The sequence below is a fragment of the Eptesicus fuscus genome, chromosome 21 (genome assembly GCF_027574615.1).
Source record: "Eptesicus fuscus isolate TK198812 chromosome 21, DD_ASM_mEF_20220401, whole genome shotgun sequence".
Taxonomy (NCBI): Eukaryota; Metazoa; Chordata; class Mammalia; order Chiroptera; family Vespertilionidae; genus Eptesicus; species Eptesicus fuscus.
In genome coordinates, this window is record NC_072493.1 from 35,876,858 (window position 1) to 35,893,179 (window position 16,322).

Genomic DNA, 16,322 nt, shown 5'->3' on the forward strand with positions numbered 1-16,322 from the left:
TCTTACTCTAGTCCTCTCAGTCTTCTAGTTCAAGCCTGGGCTTAGTGGGATAGGGGAAGGGGTGGAGTGCTCAGGTGCTGGAGAGATCTTTGGGTTCACATTAGGGAACCGTAGAGGCAGAGCCTGAAGCTGGCGTTCATTCATACGTCTATCACCTCCTCCGGGGAAGCCCTTTCTCACACTGAGGCGGGGATTGGTCTGGGCTCCCATCATCCACGACCCCAGCTCATGATCCCTTGGCCTGTGCTTCCCCCGTCACACCCCTAATCACTCCGCCCTATGGCTGCTCCTATCTGGGGACGCAGGAACTCGTCTGACGTGGTCAATGCTGCATTAACCAAGTTCCGACTAGGCGCTTAGGGAACGTCGAATTTAGAAAAAAATAAACAAATTTCTCTTTCTCAAAGGAAGGCTGAATTGAGGCGGGCAGAAAGCCAGATTTCTAGGAAGAGCGTGTGTGCGCCCTCTGCTCCCGCTTGGAGTGGGGCGAAGGTACTGGGTCATCATCCACCGGCCCCGGGAAAAGGGTGGCAGGACGCCTGGGCTCAGCCGGCAGGCGCCTACCGGCCATGCCAGGCTTTACCCGGGGCGGAGCCAACGTCAGCCCGGGCCCCGTCCCCAGCGCCGGGGGCGGACCCAGGTGCGCCGAGAGAGGAGGACACCGCGCAGGTGCCTGCTCCCTGCGCCTGCGCCAGGTGCTCCCCGCCCCCTCCCTGGCGGCCACGGCCACCTTCGACGTCTCCTTCCAGGCGGCCGCCATCGGCTCCAGCACCCCCCGAGCCATTTGCCGTGTGGTGGTGGGGCTCTGAACGGTGGACAGTCGCTGTGGGTTACTGGGGGGGCCACGGGGCGAGTGAGGAGCGTTCTCCCGCGTTGTGGGCGTAGGAGGTAGAGAAAGGGGCTTTCTTCCGGAGACTTCGGCGCCAGCGCCGGCGCCAGCGCAGCCCCTCTTCGAGCGTCCGCACCTGCCCGCGAGGCGCTCCCGTGCGCGTGCGCAGCAGGGGGGCTTCTCGCACCTGATCGCGAGACCCCAACGGCCGGCGGCTGGAGGCTTCGCCTGCGCGCGGCCGGCGGAGCTAGTCATGGCGCAGCTGTGTGGGCCGAGGCGGTGCCCGGCGCTCCTCGCCCTGCTGGTATCGTTGCTCCTCTTCGGGGTCGAAGCGGCCGACGGAGAACGTGACGTCCACGGTGAGCGCCCGGGCGGGTCTCCAGGGAGGAGTGGACGGCCGAGAGGCCGAAGACGGGACGTTAGGCGGGGGGGGCAGGATGTGGGGGGTCAAGTTGGATCCGAGAGGCCCCTGGACGAGGTCTGAGTGGGGAGGATTGGCGGGCGAGGGAATGGGGGCGACTTGGTGACGCTCACGGCGGGTTCCGGTGGCGGAGCCCCTCTGGGAGAGGGAGCCCGCTCTGTGACGGGGTTTGGCGGCCCCCATGGGAGGGAGGCCGGGCGGAGGAGTCCGCGCTGAGAAAGTTTCCAGCGGGTGAGGGAGGAGACCGGCGTGTGGCCGCGGAGTAGCGCGGCTCCCCCCGGTGGCAGGAAGGGGGTGAGGGGCCCACCCGCAGGCCGGCCGCTTCCTGGGCGCAGCACGTCCCAAGGTTCCGGAAAGCCCAGGAGGCCAGGCCTGGGAGGAAGGGGGCTGGGTTAGTGACCCGGGGCCAGTTTGCTTCTTGGAAGCAGGCTCCACCCCCACCGCTTCAGATCTTGGACGTCAGCCTCCTGAGACACCTTCCTGGTTCGGCTGCCAAGGAAGGTGATGCTCAGTGAAATCAACAGGAAGGAGAAGAAAAGCAAAAGTGTTGGAGGGGAGAAATTTTGCCAGATGCCGAGGTGTAAGAAGGGTATTGGCGCCCTGGCCGGGTGGCTCAGTTGGTTGAGGCACCTGTCCTGTCCACCAAAGGCTGCGGGTTCGATTCCCGGTCAGGGCACCTACCTAGGTGGCGGGGTTTGATTCCCCTCCCCTACCACCCCCACTCCCCCTGGGGCTCGTGCGGGGAGACAGCCGATGTTTCTCTCTCACTTCGATGTTTCTCTTTCTTCCTCTCCCTCCCTCTCTACAGTCAATAAAAAAAACACATGTCCTCAGGTGAGGATTTCAAAAAAGAATAATATTGATTGTGAGGAGCTAGGCTTAGACTTATTGGATTGGTCCTTTAAGAGGTTCGGATTAAAACCTCTCCACTTTTTTTAAAAAAATATATTTTATTGATTTTTTACATAGAGGAAGAGAGAGGGATAGAGAGTTAGAAACATTGATCAGCTGCCTCTTGCACACCCCCTATTGGGAATGTGCCCGCAACCAAGGTACATGCCCTTGATCGGAATCGAACCTGGGACCCTTGAGTCCACAGGCCAACGCTCTATCCACTGAGCCAAACCGCTTTTGGCAAAACCTCCCCACTCTTTTTTTTTTTTTTTTTTAAATATATTTTATTGATTTCTCACAGAGAGGAAGGGAGAGGGACAGAAAGCCAGAAACATCGATGAGAGAGAAACATCGACCAGCCGCCTCCTGCACGCCCCCCACCGGGGATGTGCCCGCAACCAATGCACATGCCCCTGACCGGAATCGAACCTGGGACCCTTGAGTCCACAGGCCGACGCTCTATCCACTGAGCCAAACCGGTTTTGGCAAAACCTCCCCACTCTTAAGGAAGTTTAGCTTGAAAGGTCTTTTTGAACAGGTGTTGTTAGAACCTTAACTTGTTAAGACAAGCACAAGTGGGCTTTGAAAATAACTGTTGAAAGAATTCATTGATTCAGCAAAAATTTGTTGAGGCCCTGCTATGTGTCAGGGACAGTGCTTGTGACTCAGACGAGCCGCGACTCTGCGCTCACAGAACTTCTCATCTGGTGGGAGAGACAGAGACAGTGAGTAAACATTTAAATAAAGAGCACTCATCACGATATTAAATTACTGAGAAGTAAATGAACAGGGCCAAGTACACAAATGAGGTGAAGTAAGATGATGGGGGCCACTTTTCCTCCCCAATATCACCAAAAATTTTATTCTCTATGATGAACAAGCAACAGGTTCCAAACTTCATTTTTTTTTCCCTTCAAAAAGTACACTATTCAGATTCCATGTGTATATTTTGAGGCAATTTGCTTCTCTTGCCATGCTTTATGACTTGCCCTGTGACCCAGATATATAAATATCTATGTTCGTGTGCTTCTTCTCCTAGTCTTTTCTATCCTTCAGCAAGATTGTGTTCCTAGAATTGTGCCACCCTTCCATACCCAACCCCTCTGAGGTGGGTGCCTGGCATGTGCTCCTTGTAAGATCCATATAAAAATATGTCTGATGCGGGTACTTTGGTTCAGTAGTCAGGGGAGATCTCTCTGAGGAGGGCGACATCTGAGCTCTAAGAGGAAAAGTGAGGAGGTGGCAGCCACACAAAGACCTTAGGGCTGAGTGTCCAGTTGGAAGTAATGGAGTACAAAAGCCTTGAGGCTGGAACACACATGGTGGTTTTGAAGGAAAAGACCAGGAGAGCTAGCCAGCCAGTGTGTGTGGCTGGAGCAGAAAAGGAGGAAGGGAGAGTTGGAGGAGGATGTGAGGTGAGAGCAATAGGCAGGAGCCAGTGGCTTTATAGGCATAGGCCAGCAGATTGGGTGAAAAGTGTGCAATAAGTTGTCACCTGCAGTGACTTCTGAAAACTTAATTTCCCTTTGCCTGAGGCAGAGAGGGGAAAAAAATGAGTTAATGGGTATGTCAAGGGCTCAGCTCTAGAGGAATAAGAATTAGGAACGCATATTCTTATTCTTTGTTCATTATTCTTGCAGTCTGAACCAGGATTTGTCAGCCCTTCTGGACTTTTGTAGATGAAGTAATTATGTTAAGGATGTATAGTACCTTCCAGTTACCTGGCCTGGACTTTGTCAAAACTGAGTTTGGGACTAACATCTATTGCTTACTCTGCGCCTGTATGTCAGGGGTGGGAACCTTTTTTCTGCCAAGGGCCATTTAGATATTTATAACATCATTGGAGGGCCATACAAAATTATCAACTTAAAAACTAGCCTGCTATATGTGGTCAAACATTTAATTAATTCACCCCTAATGCCTTGGCAGGGTCAGACCAAATGGTTTCACTGGCCTGACGTTCTCCACCCCTGCTGTATGTGTTATTTAATCCTTGAGACAACGTGGTGTGGTGAAGTTACAGATCTTATCTAAGGTCACAGAATAGTAATTGACAAAGCCAGGTCTGGCTGCAGAGGCCGCCTCTGTTCCCAGTGGCCTCCCTGGCTGCTGCAGATGGCTGGACCTACTGACCTTTCACAAGTATTCCTGTTTGGCTGGGTCAACTAATGCCCTTGCTTATCTGAAGTTGTTTGTTTGAAAGCTTTCTACCTTTTCTTCTTCCTCCTCCTTCCTTCTCCTTCCTCCTTCTTCCTCCTCCTTCCTCCTCCTCCTTCTTCCTTCTTCTTCCTCTTCGGTAGGATATGGTGGGCAGTGAATGAGATGCATGAAACTGAAGTTCTGGAGAGGCTGCAGTTATTTATTTATTTATTTATTTTAAATATTTTTTTATTGATTTCTTACAGAGAGGAAGAGAGAGGGATAGAGAGCTAGAAACATCGATGAGAGAGAAACATCGACCAGCTGCCTCCTGCACACCCCCCACCGGGGATGTGCCCGCAACCAATGTACATGCCCTTGACCGGAATCGAACCCGGAACCTTTCAGTCCGCAGACCGATGCTCTATCCACTGAGCCAAACCGGTTTCAGCATGCAGTTATTTTTATTTTTTAAAATATATTTGTATTGATTTCAGAGAGGGAGAGGGAGAGAGATTGAAACATCATTGATGAGAGAGAATCATTGATTGACTGCCTCCTGCATATCTCCCCTTCTGGGGGTTGAACCCAAAACCTGGGGGTGTGCCCTTGATGGGAATCGAACCCAGGACCCTTCAGTCCCCAGGCCGATGCTCTATCCACTGAGCCAAACCGGCTAGGGCTAGACTGCAATTATTAAGACAAGGCCTAGGCATGATCATGGAAGAGTCTGGGGGAGGAGAGGATCATTGGAGGAGAGGAAATCTACTAACCAAGAGGTCAGGATGATTCTAGGATCATGGGCCTGGATATGGAAATCACCAAGAATGATGATGGGAGGAGGGGGAGTGGCAGTGAGCCTGGAGCTAAAATTATGGAGAAGTGAGGTATAATGGCCTGGGTCAGAAGATGATGCACAAGGTGGATACTGTCTACTCTGATGATAAGATTCTTAGCTGGGGGACTGGGGAGAAGATGGAAGTAGAATGTCTGGAAGTAGCACCCAGGAGCAAGGAGACCTACCCACTTAGAGGGGAGAACAGATTAGGTTAGAGATAAGAAAATCACCATGTTTAGAGAAGTGATTGAGAAAATGAGAGATTTTGCTTAAGATAGGTCTTAAATAGAGAAGCCCCAAGAGTTGGGGAAAAGGAAATGGTAACAAAACAGGATGATGGGTATTTAGGAGTCTGGAACTGATGTGATAAGCAGGTGAGAGGAGAATCATGGAAAGCACAAAGAAAGTATAAAATGACCATTCCTTGGAGGCCTCAAACAGATTTTATGTGACTTGTAGTTTCTAGAATTGGGAATTTTTTAATGGGAAAATTTGTGTTTTAGCTTTGCCTGAAAATTTGAAGATCTGGTGCCACCAGGCCTATATTCCCACATATCACCATCGGCTGGGGCCCATCACTCCTTTTGGACAGGCTAGGTACTACTCTCCCAAAGTGTGTGTTTATTCACTTGGCCTGCCCTCTGTATCTGTAAACATTGGAGCTGTGACGTCCACCTTAAGAATATGCTCCATTTAATAAATGGAGGTGGATAAAACAACTCTATAAATTGTACAGTGAGTGTATGTATGTGTATTATTGATGTTAGGGAGGGGAAAACCCCTTATCATGTGACCACAAATGTGCATAATTTTTTCTTCTCTTCCCCAGGTATTTGGAGGGGCCCCAAATAGGTAATTTTGATCAATACAAGGACAGTAATATATTCCTCTTCAGAGTAGAACCTCAAAAATTCCTTTAGGGAGTGGTCAGTTAGGCATACTACAAGTAACTGTTGCCAATACCTTTATCCCGGCCTGGGACTTATTTTTTGGGACTTATGCTGAGGACAGATGCAGCATTTGAGAGCCTCTATTGCACTTTCAGGTGACTTTCAGTTTCCATCCCCCTCTTGGGTTAATTACAGTTTCCCCAGAACTTTGATTAAAAGGGTGAACTTTAGCAAATCTTCAATAAGCGTGTTATTAGTACATTTTTCTCTTCTCCTCACCCCCATGGATGGTCAAAGACACAGAGATAGATAGGAGCTAAAGTGCAGTTGGTATTGGTGATCAGCTGGGGATTCTCCAAAATAGCATCTTCTGGTATTCTTGTCCGCCGTAGAAGAGGCTCTTGTTCGAAAGTGGTTCCAGGACAGTTTGAAATAATTATTCAGCACATTTATTGAGCACATACCAAGCTTTATTTTTAGGCCCGGGAAATAGAGCACTGAAAAAAAGACACACAATCCATGGTAGTTACATTGTGATTAGATGAAGACAATACAATAAAGAATTGAACAATGAATATAGATCTGGGGGTGAGTACTTTGAAGAAAAGTAAGGCAAGTTTTGGTGTTCACTGAAAACATGGGCTTTGAAGCTCAAATGGCAACAATCCCTAAAGAACATCCAGGGCCTGCCTTTTAGGTCCACAGAGGGAGAATGGACCTTTCTGTGGAAAAAGATATTTTCCATCAGAAACATTCTTTTGTCCTGGTCAGCATTTGAAAGTGCAGCCTGTGATAGAGAAAGCCAGCTTCTCTTTCACTGCCACTGCCCCACCTGTTTCTCATTTTACCTATCCCCAGAGCCATTTGCTTGCTCAAGCTTGTCTCTTGGTAGTTGGCCAGACAGCCAAGCCTCTGTTTGCCATGTCCTGAGACTGACAAGGAAGGCCAAATAAGGGATATGGTAGCCTGTGATTCATGTGAGGGGGAGATAACTCTGAAGAAGTCACACCAAAATGACTTCATTAACCCCAGGAGGCTGATGGTCATAATTCACAGATGAGTCTAGAATCATTAGCTTATGGATTATGGATATTTTTGTATGATCCTGGTCACAAATGTTATTTCATGTGTTGTTTCTGGCAAGATCTTTTTGAAAACTCCCTGTGATGGAATGTGAGGCCCAGGAACTTTGAAGAAACAGCTTTAGAAATAAGGGTTGTCCTGGCTGTAGCTCCGTTTGTTAGAGCATCATCCCAGTGTGCCAAGGTTGCAGGTCAGGGCACATGCAAGAATCAACTAATGAATGCACAAATAAGTGGAACAACACACTCTCTCTCTCTCTCTCTCTCTCTCTCTCTCTCTCTCTCTCTCAAATCAATAAAAAGAAATAGGGTAAAAATTTAATTGTTGTTTTTCAGATGTTTGAGATGAATCTCATCAGTGGGGTCCTGGGTCCGTGTCTTCAGAAGCCCTGTAATCTGAAGTCCCTAAATTCACATGTGATATTTTGTCTATGTGTTTCCCAGTGTCTAAGGCATGTTCGGGGGTTGGAGGAGATATAATATATTACAACAGTTTATGACTATACAAAGGGCCACTCTGTATAAATAAGTATACAGTATGTGTGGTATTGGAATTTCCTGGGGTGACTAAGGAAAAACATATCAAGGCTCCTTGGGGTGGGTGGGGAATGTGATACTAAAAAACAGGTTGAGAAACACTGCTCTAGGAAGAGGGTCCATTAGGTTTTATCAGTTTCTGAAAATGATCCATTATTCAAACAAGGTTAAGATCCCCTGAATGTGAACTAACAGTCTCATGAAAGACTTTGAAACTGTTTGTTTCCAAGTTGTTCAGATGGGCTACTGTATTTCTAGTTATGAATTTAGGTAAGGGTATAATTTATAGTCCTGTTTGGGTGATGAATATGAAATGGCGGTGGGCAGGAGTGCTGGTTTGTGTAGTGTTGGTAGTTTATGAAATGTAAACTTTATCTAAATATTTTATATCTTAAAATGCCAAGATTTTATATCTAAAACAACAAGATTTTATGAGCCTTATAATTGAAGTTGGATTTGTCCATGTAAATATTCTTTCCTCATAAATACCTACAGGTTATTTTAAAGTTTCTGAATTATCCTATTAATGACAACTTCCAGATACCTGGACCTAGAGGAGATGGATAGTTAGTAGTTTTCCATCCTGTAAACAGAAGTACTCAAGTATGTAGAACTTATCTAGCTACCAAAATAGGTGAATTAAGGCCGATTATAAAATAAATGTCAACTTTGGAATTTGGCATGGTAGAATTAAAACAGCTTGCTTACCTCCCTGGTATTGACTACCTCTTCACTCATACAATGAGATTCTCTCAATTTTCAGAGGAAAGATATTTGCAGTCCAAATGGGTAACCAAGGCATATTTTTTCTTATTTTCTCCAGTCCCACCCTTGAGCTTTCTGTCCCTGAACTCTTGATCTCATGACAATCTCGTGATACAGGAGTTCGATCTGTATGATAGTTTGCCATTACCTTACTTTAGGTGAAGATAGGGAGTTTTGTCACTTCAGTCATGGCAAATGGTACATAGCAGAAAAACCAAGGGAAGGAGTGATTGAGCTGGTTTGACCAATTCTTTAATCTGAGGTTGTACTTTTTTTTTTTAAATATATTTTATTGATTTTTTTACAGAGAGGAAGAGAGAGGGATAGAGAGTTAGAAACATCGATGAGAGAGAAAGATCGATCAGCTGCCTCTTGCACACCCCCGACTGGGGATGTGCCCGCAACCAAGGTACATGCCCTTGACCGGAATCGAACCTGGGACCCTTGAGTCTGCAGGCCAACGCTCTATCCACTGAGCCAAACCGGTTTCGGCTGAGGTTGTACTTTTGATTTTCCGTATTCCCTATATCCTGAAAGTTGGACTTTCCAGTGAAGTGTGTCAGCCTTCTCTTTATTTTCGTTCCCACTGTCTCTACTAGTATATTAGTCTGGTCTTCATAAAAGTATAATATCTACTATTTATTCAAAGCTTTGTGCTAAATGTTTTAAGCGCTTGTAATGGATCATAAACTATTATAATCTTCTGATATTAACCTGTATATTTTAAAGACAACCCTCCCATTTGAATTGTTTTCAAGAAATGCTTCAGAGCCTGGCTGGTATGATTGAGCATTGACCCATGAACCAAGAGGTCACTGGTTTGATTCCCCATCAAGGCATATACTTGGGTTGCAGGCTTGATTCCCATTATGGGGTGTACCAGAGGCAGCTGATCCAGGTTTCTCTATTCCTCTCTCTATAAAATCAATAAAAACATTAAAAAAAAAAAAAAGAAATGCATCAGAGCAAGCCTGCAGAATTTAGCTCATTGGGGCCTATGGAAGGAAAGCCAACTGAATCTCCTCACCAGTGAATTCAAGTTACAGTGAGCAAATGCCCTTTCCCAGACACGCCATTGTCAAGATATACTCAAGGTTAATGATGTGTTCCTCAGCAGGAAACATAGGGGGACATTTTGCTAACAAACTTGCCAAATAACACTTTTATACTAACTAGATCCAGAACAGGTATAAATTACACACAGAGGCCTTCACATCAACTTGGGCTGAGTTATATTTATAATGTCCTCAAGATTGTTCTCTTGCTAACATTCTTAGCCCTTAACTAAGTGAAAAGACTTTAAAGTGAAAACTCTCCTGTTTACTACAGAATACTTTTGACACCAGATGTGTGGACTTTTCTACATCAAGCAGTTCTTAAGTTCTCAGACACTGATGGGGTGTCCTACGGTTTAACTCATAACTCAATTTTTTTTTTTTAATAAGTCAATTTTGATAGTACCCAGAGTTAGCACAGACTCCACTGGTTAAGGGCTCAGTCCCACAAAATGCCCCTCCTCCCTACATGCCACTTAAAAATCCCAGGTTGTCATACGTACTTCTGACTAACTTGCTATAAACGGAGGGTTCCTTTTATATACCTTTGGGTTGAGTAGTTCAATAGTTTGCTAGTAGAACACTCACAGAATTCTGGAAAACAACATTTGCCGATTTATTATAAAGGATACAGATGAATAGCCAGGTGGAGACATAGATGAGGTCCGGACGGTCCCTAGCACAGAAGCTTGGGGTGAGCCAGTCACTCTCCCGTCATGTGGATGTGTTCACTAACCCAGAAGCTCTCCTAACTCAGTTTCTCACCCCTGTCCCCTCCCTGGAGGAAGGGAGGGGGGGGCTGAATGTTCTAGACCAGGGGTCCTCAAACTTTTTAAACAGGGGGCCAGTTCACTGTCCCTCAGACCGTTGGAGGGCCGGACTATAGTTTAAAAAAAGCTACGAACAAATTCCTATGCACACTGCACATATCTTATTTTGAAGTAAAAAAACAAAACGGCAAAAACACCTGCATGTGGCCCGCGGGCCGTAGTTTGAGGACTCCTGTTCTAGACCTTTAACCTGGCCTTGGTCTTTCTGATGCACGGCCCCATTTTGAAGCTCTCCAGCCCCTCCCCCCCCATCATCTCATTAGCATACAAAAATTAATTTTATCACTCCAGAGATTCCCAATTATGTAGGGAACCTGGGTCAAAGAACAAATATTAGAACAAAAGATGCTCCTAGCACTCAGGAAATTATAAGGGTTTTAGGTGGCGGAGGGGGGGGGGGGAAATAGGGGGTCAAAGACCAAATACATTTTTCTTACTGTGTCACAGAAAGCACTGCCTAATCTTCCTAAAACCTCCTAAGAGTCTTTGATTTAGATACTCCAAGTCTCTAAAATATACATGATTTTTTTTTAAGTAGGCAGGCGTAAATCAATGAATATGGGGCTTGGTGAATTAAGAAATACACTGAGTGGCCAGATTATTATGATCTCTGAACGCATAATAATCTGGCCACTCATTGTATATCCTATATAATAAAAGGCTAATATGCAAATTGTCTCCTCCACCAGGAGTTCGACCAGCAGGCAGGCCGGCCAACCACCCATGTCTCCTCCCCCTGGCCAGGCTGGCCAGACCCCACCCATGCACGAATTCATGCACCGGGCCTCCAATATATATATGCTGGGCCTCTAATATATATATTAGAGGCCCAGCATATATATATTGGAGAGAGGAAGGGAGAGGGATAGAGAGATAGAGAGATATATATATTAGAGGCCCGGTGCATGAAGTATATATATACACACGTGCACACACACACATATATACTGAGTGGCCAGATTATTATGCGTTCAGAGATCATAATAATCTGGCCATTCAGTGTATGTGAGTTACACATTTTCCAGTTTTATTAAGAGGCTTATACATTTTTGTTCCCATGTTATGAATGAAGAAATACTAGGAGGTTAGGAAAATGCCCCCAGGTAACTTCAGCAGGTAAAAGAGCCAGGTATTCCTTCAAGCTTTGGTCCTTTACCCGACTAACTACCGACTCTAATCTGTCCTATACTTTTGCCAAAAGACTCTTCCTTATTTTGTCACTCCCCTATACCAGAGTCTTTAGTCATTTCCTCTGTACCTTGTATGGCTTATAAGCCCTTTGAATTAGGCTGTGCTTATAATATTTTACCTTGTGTGATTCCTTTTTTCTTCTCTTTCCTACCCAAGGGAGTCTTGTGGCTGTAATTGAATTATAAACCCCTGGAGGACAGAGGACCACATCCCTAGTTAGTGCCTTCAGTGTATAGGATGGCTTGGAGGATTTACCTTGGATGGTTCCAATTTACACCACCATATGTCCCAGGGTAACTATTAATACTCGTTCATTCTGAAAAGTGTCTTGATGAGGATAAATTATGTGGTCACCATATTTACATATGATAGCTATTCACAAACACTATAGCTTAATACTGCTCCAGATACTAGGGAATTTAATACATTCAGTTTTAATTCATGTAGTTTAAAATTTTTTTACTGAAAAATTGAAGCAAACAAATAGGACCATAATCTGCTGTCCAGATAAGGCCACTGATGGCTCACACTATACCAAAAATACAGATGAAAAAGAAAACCTGTATGTAAATGTCTCCTTCCTTTAGTCCCTTTCCCTCGAGGGTTAGATTCATACACGTGTCTAAATTAAAAGTTTAAAAAAGGAATTATGATACAGAAACCATTCTTTAGCCCCCATTCCCCCATCTCAGATTTAGCCATGTTTCTGTACCAGCACATACGCATTGGACTGTCACAGCTCTGGTTATTCCATTATGTGGTGTCTCACAGTTATTCACTGGCATAAACAAGATGCCTTGGTGGTGAATTTTCAGCTGTGGTAGGTCTGTGAAAACCAAGCCCTGGTAATAGTTGCCCCTGGTCTTTGAAATTCTTGAATTATATAACTCTTCATTACTTTCTTTGCTTTTGAATCTTGAACAGTGAACTGTTCTTTGTCTTATTTTTTGTGTATAAAATATGATTTTCAAATGTCCAAGAATTAAAAAAAAATGTTTTTCTTGATTTTTAGAGAGAGAGGAAGGGAGAGGGATAGAGAGATAGAAACATCGATGAGAGAGAAACATCATGGATAGGCTGCCTCCTGCACACCCTTACTGGGAATTGCCCCTTTCTGGGAATTGAGCCAGCAACCAGGGCATGTGCCCTGACGGAATCGAACCAGTGACCTCTTGGTTCATGGGTTAACGCTCAACCACTGAGCAACACTGGCCGGGCTCCAAGGATTTTTTATATCAAATAATTTCTCTTTGGCTGTTATCTCTTAGAATTCTAAGTGGCTTCAGTGAAGAGAGTAGAGCTGTTTTTAGTGCTACAGTCTTTTTAGCAAAGGAATGCACGGTCAGTGCTGTTAAAGAAACCTGAACTCTAGCACTCGAGCTTCAGACTACACATATAAGACTGAGTTCTGTAAGGGTGGAAAATCTGAACAGGGAGTTTTCTATAAACACTGTAAAAATAATTGGCAAGCTAAGTACGATTTTTACATTTTTTAATGGTAGAAAATAAAAATAACTTTTAAAAGCATGTATAGATTACGTGAGATAAAATTTTAGTGTCCGTAAAAAAGCTTGATTGGAATGACAGCCTTGTCATTCATTTACATATTGTCTGCGGTAGCTTTTATGCTACAATGACAGAGTTGAATCAGAACTATGTGATAAATGGTGATGGGGAAAAAATACTGCAACTAAAAGTTAAAAAAAGAACTATGTAGCCCACAGCTCTTGAAATAATGGCAGTCCTTGCTTTGCAGGGTTTTCAACATGCAAAAATTTCCATTACCACACATTCATAAATAATTTCAGTCCCTTAACAACAGGGCTCAGATTTCAGTTACCACAGTATAATAACTAAGTACTTGGGTACAGGTTTCCCCTGCTAGTCCTACAGTCACAAATTACTATAAACTACACATGTGCCAGTGATTGGTCCTTGCACATTTGTTAGTTCATCCACAGCAAAGCATGTAGTTGTGCGCATTGTTTCCCAGTGATAACCCTATATAACAGTTTATATAAATGGTTAATCAGTAGAGGGAATTGGCCAAAAATAGACTCCAGTGCAGCGAAGAAAAAAAAGTGGTAATGCCAGAACTGAAATTCCAGTGGAGCATAAATGGAGTGAGTGATAGAATAACTAGCTGACTGTGGGAATGTTGACTCTACCTCCAGTTGAGAGACTGGATATGCCCCCAGAGGACCTTAGTGAGGGCCCACTTAGCAACAGAAATGTGGCAAAAAGGATGATGTCCCAGAGGAAGTAACACTGGCAAAAACCTTCACAAAATGTAAAGTAACTCTCAGAGCAATTTTTTTTTTTTTAATCCTCACCTGAGAATATGGTTTTCATTGATTCTAGAGAGAGCAAGGGAGGAGAGGAAGAGAGAGAGAGAAACATTGATGTGAGAGAGAAACATCTATTGGTTGCTCCTGCTAGGTGCCCCAACCAGAATTGAACCCTTTGAAACATATTTTTCCTGTTTATTTGCATGATATCAATACTAGCATGCAAAGCAAGTACTATCTGTATGTGCTATTTGACCCATCATAAAAGAAGTTTACTGACCTTTGCTCTAGAGAAACAAATGGTGGTTGGGAAGAGGAAGACCATTTCATGGCAGGCTTCAGGCTTGGGAGATGATTGGACTTTTTATCAGGCCTATAGTGAGGCAATGTGTTCTTTAGTTTATAGCACTCATGGGAGTAAAAAGTATATCAAGGACTTGAATCCTAGGAAAGTTATTTTTGTTTTAAAAGTAAACTGACTCTGGCCCAGCTGGAATGGCTCAATGGTTGAGTGTCAACCTATGAACCAGGAGGTCACGGTTCGATTTCTGGTCAGGGCACATGCCTGGTTGCGGGCTCAATCTCCAGTAGGGGACGTGCAGAAGTCAGCCGATCAATGATTCTCTCTCATCATTGATGTTTCTATCTCTCTCCCTCTCCCTTTCTGAAATCAATAAGAATATATATTTTTTAAAAGTAAACTGGTGCCCTGGCTGGTTTGGCTCAGTGTATAGAGTGTTGGCCTGCGGACTGAAGAGTCCCAGGTTCGATTCTGGTCAAGGGCACGTACCTGGGTTTCAGGCTTGGTCCCCAATGGGGGTGTAGGAGGCGGCCAGTCAATGATTCTCATCATTAGTGTCTCTTCCTCTCCTTTCCTCTCTGAAATCAATAAAAAAAATATATTTTTTTAAAAAGTAAACTGGCCGAAACCGGTTTGGCTCAGTGGATGGGGCGTCGGCCTGCGGACTCAGGGGTCCCGGGTTCGATTCCAGTCAGGGGCATGTGCCTTGGTTGCGGGCACATCCCCAGTGGGGGTTGTGCAGGAGGCAGCCGATCGATGTTTCTCTCTCATCGATGTTTCTAACTCTCTATCCCTCTCTCTTCCTCTCTGTAAAAAAATCAATAAAATATATTTAAAAAAAAAAAAGTAAACTGACTTTGGGTATGAAAACATGAATAAAAGAAAACACCAAGTTCAAGATAGGTGTTAATTGCAAGTGGGATTGAAGTGAGGGGTATATAAAATATTTCAGCTCTATCAATATTTTAGTCCTTTAAAATGTTATAATTTGATAAAGCTGAAAACTAGATACCCCAGTGTTATATTTTCTGTACTTTTCAGAATGTTTGAAATGCTTTATTAAAGTAAACTTTAAACTTATTTTTCAGTCTGCACAGCTGTAGTTGTGCATTTTTTGTAGAATAATTAGACACCATCTTCTTCAGCCTGTGAAGTTAAATTAGATTGGTAGTGCCTGGGAGCATACCACCAGGCTAATGTTTCTGTGATGTCCTTGTTAGGGGTGACAGCAGATGGTTCCAGCCAGCTGCACACAGAGAGGAATTGTCTGAGCCATTGACTTGGTGTCTTGGTTAAAGCTCTACTGGTTTCAGAACCTGAGAAACCTGTTTTCCAAGATAAAGACCCAGCTATTTGGCAATTTTGTAATAACTAATGTTCAAAATGCCTGCCTGGGTTTTATAACTAAACAGTTTATATTTCAAGTAATGTGTGATTTTTAACCATCTTGGATGCTTTTCGAAGGGTATATAACTGTTACTTGAAGGCCAAAATTTCATTTTTGCATATTGTGAAGCGAGTATATTCAAATTTGGTTCCCTTCAGCTTTTCTTACTCTGCATTTTGAAAACAGAGTATTTAATTTCTTTTATCCTCACCCAAGGATATGCTTACTTACTTTAGAGGGCGTTAAGAGAGAGAGAAACATCATTGGTTCACACACACACACACACACACACACACACACACACACCCCGTGTGGGCCCTGACCAGAGTATCAAACTCATAACCTAGGTATGTGCTCTGACCAGGAATCAAACCCGCAACCTTTTGATGTATGGGATGGTGCTCCAACCAACTGAGCCACACAGGCCAGGGTAAAAGTGTTTAATTTTGCACTAGCATTTGTGAGCATACAAGTCGGACTTAAGACATTTAAAAAAAATGTATTTTATTGATTTTTTTTACAGAGAGGAAGGGAGAGGGATAGAGAGGTAGAAACATCGATGAGAGAGAAACATCGATCAGCTGCCTCCTGCACACCTCCTACTGGGGATGTGCCCGCAACCAAGGTACATGCCCTTGACCAGAATCGAACCTGGGACCTTTCAGTCCAGAGGCCGATGCTCTATCCACTGAGCCAAACTGGTTAGGGCTTAAGACATTTTTTATGATTGTTTCCTAACACTATCCTAAGACTCATTTTGTCATCTGCATAATAATAGAATTATTCATTAACAGATAACTTTCTGAAAATTTGTCCAACCAAATCCATCTCAGCGTTGGCCAGTTTCTTTGGTATGACAAGGCCCCTGACCCTGT

General features: G+C 44.4%; 1 protein-coding gene across 4 annotated transcripts in view; it reads left to right on the forward strand.

Annotated features, from left to right (window-relative positions):
- The first annotated feature begins 668 nt into the window (after window positions 1-668).
- The window catches only part of SPINT2 (serine peptidase inhibitor, Kunitz type 2), a 30,334-nt gene continuing 14,680 nt past the window's right edge, over window positions 669-16,322 (forward strand). Inside the window, exon 1 of one of the 4 annotated variants that reach the window (XM_054710489.1) lies at window positions 669-1,188. In XM_054710489.1, the coding sequence (XP_054566464.1) occupies window positions 1,083-1,188 (106 nt within the window). In that variant the 5' untranslated portion in view covers window positions 669-1,082. Of the gene's footprint in view, window positions 1,189-11,641; window positions 11,765-16,322 lie in introns of those variants that run through there. The other 3 variants (XM_028142772.2, XM_008139648.3, XM_054710488.1) reach the window with 3 other exon arrangements.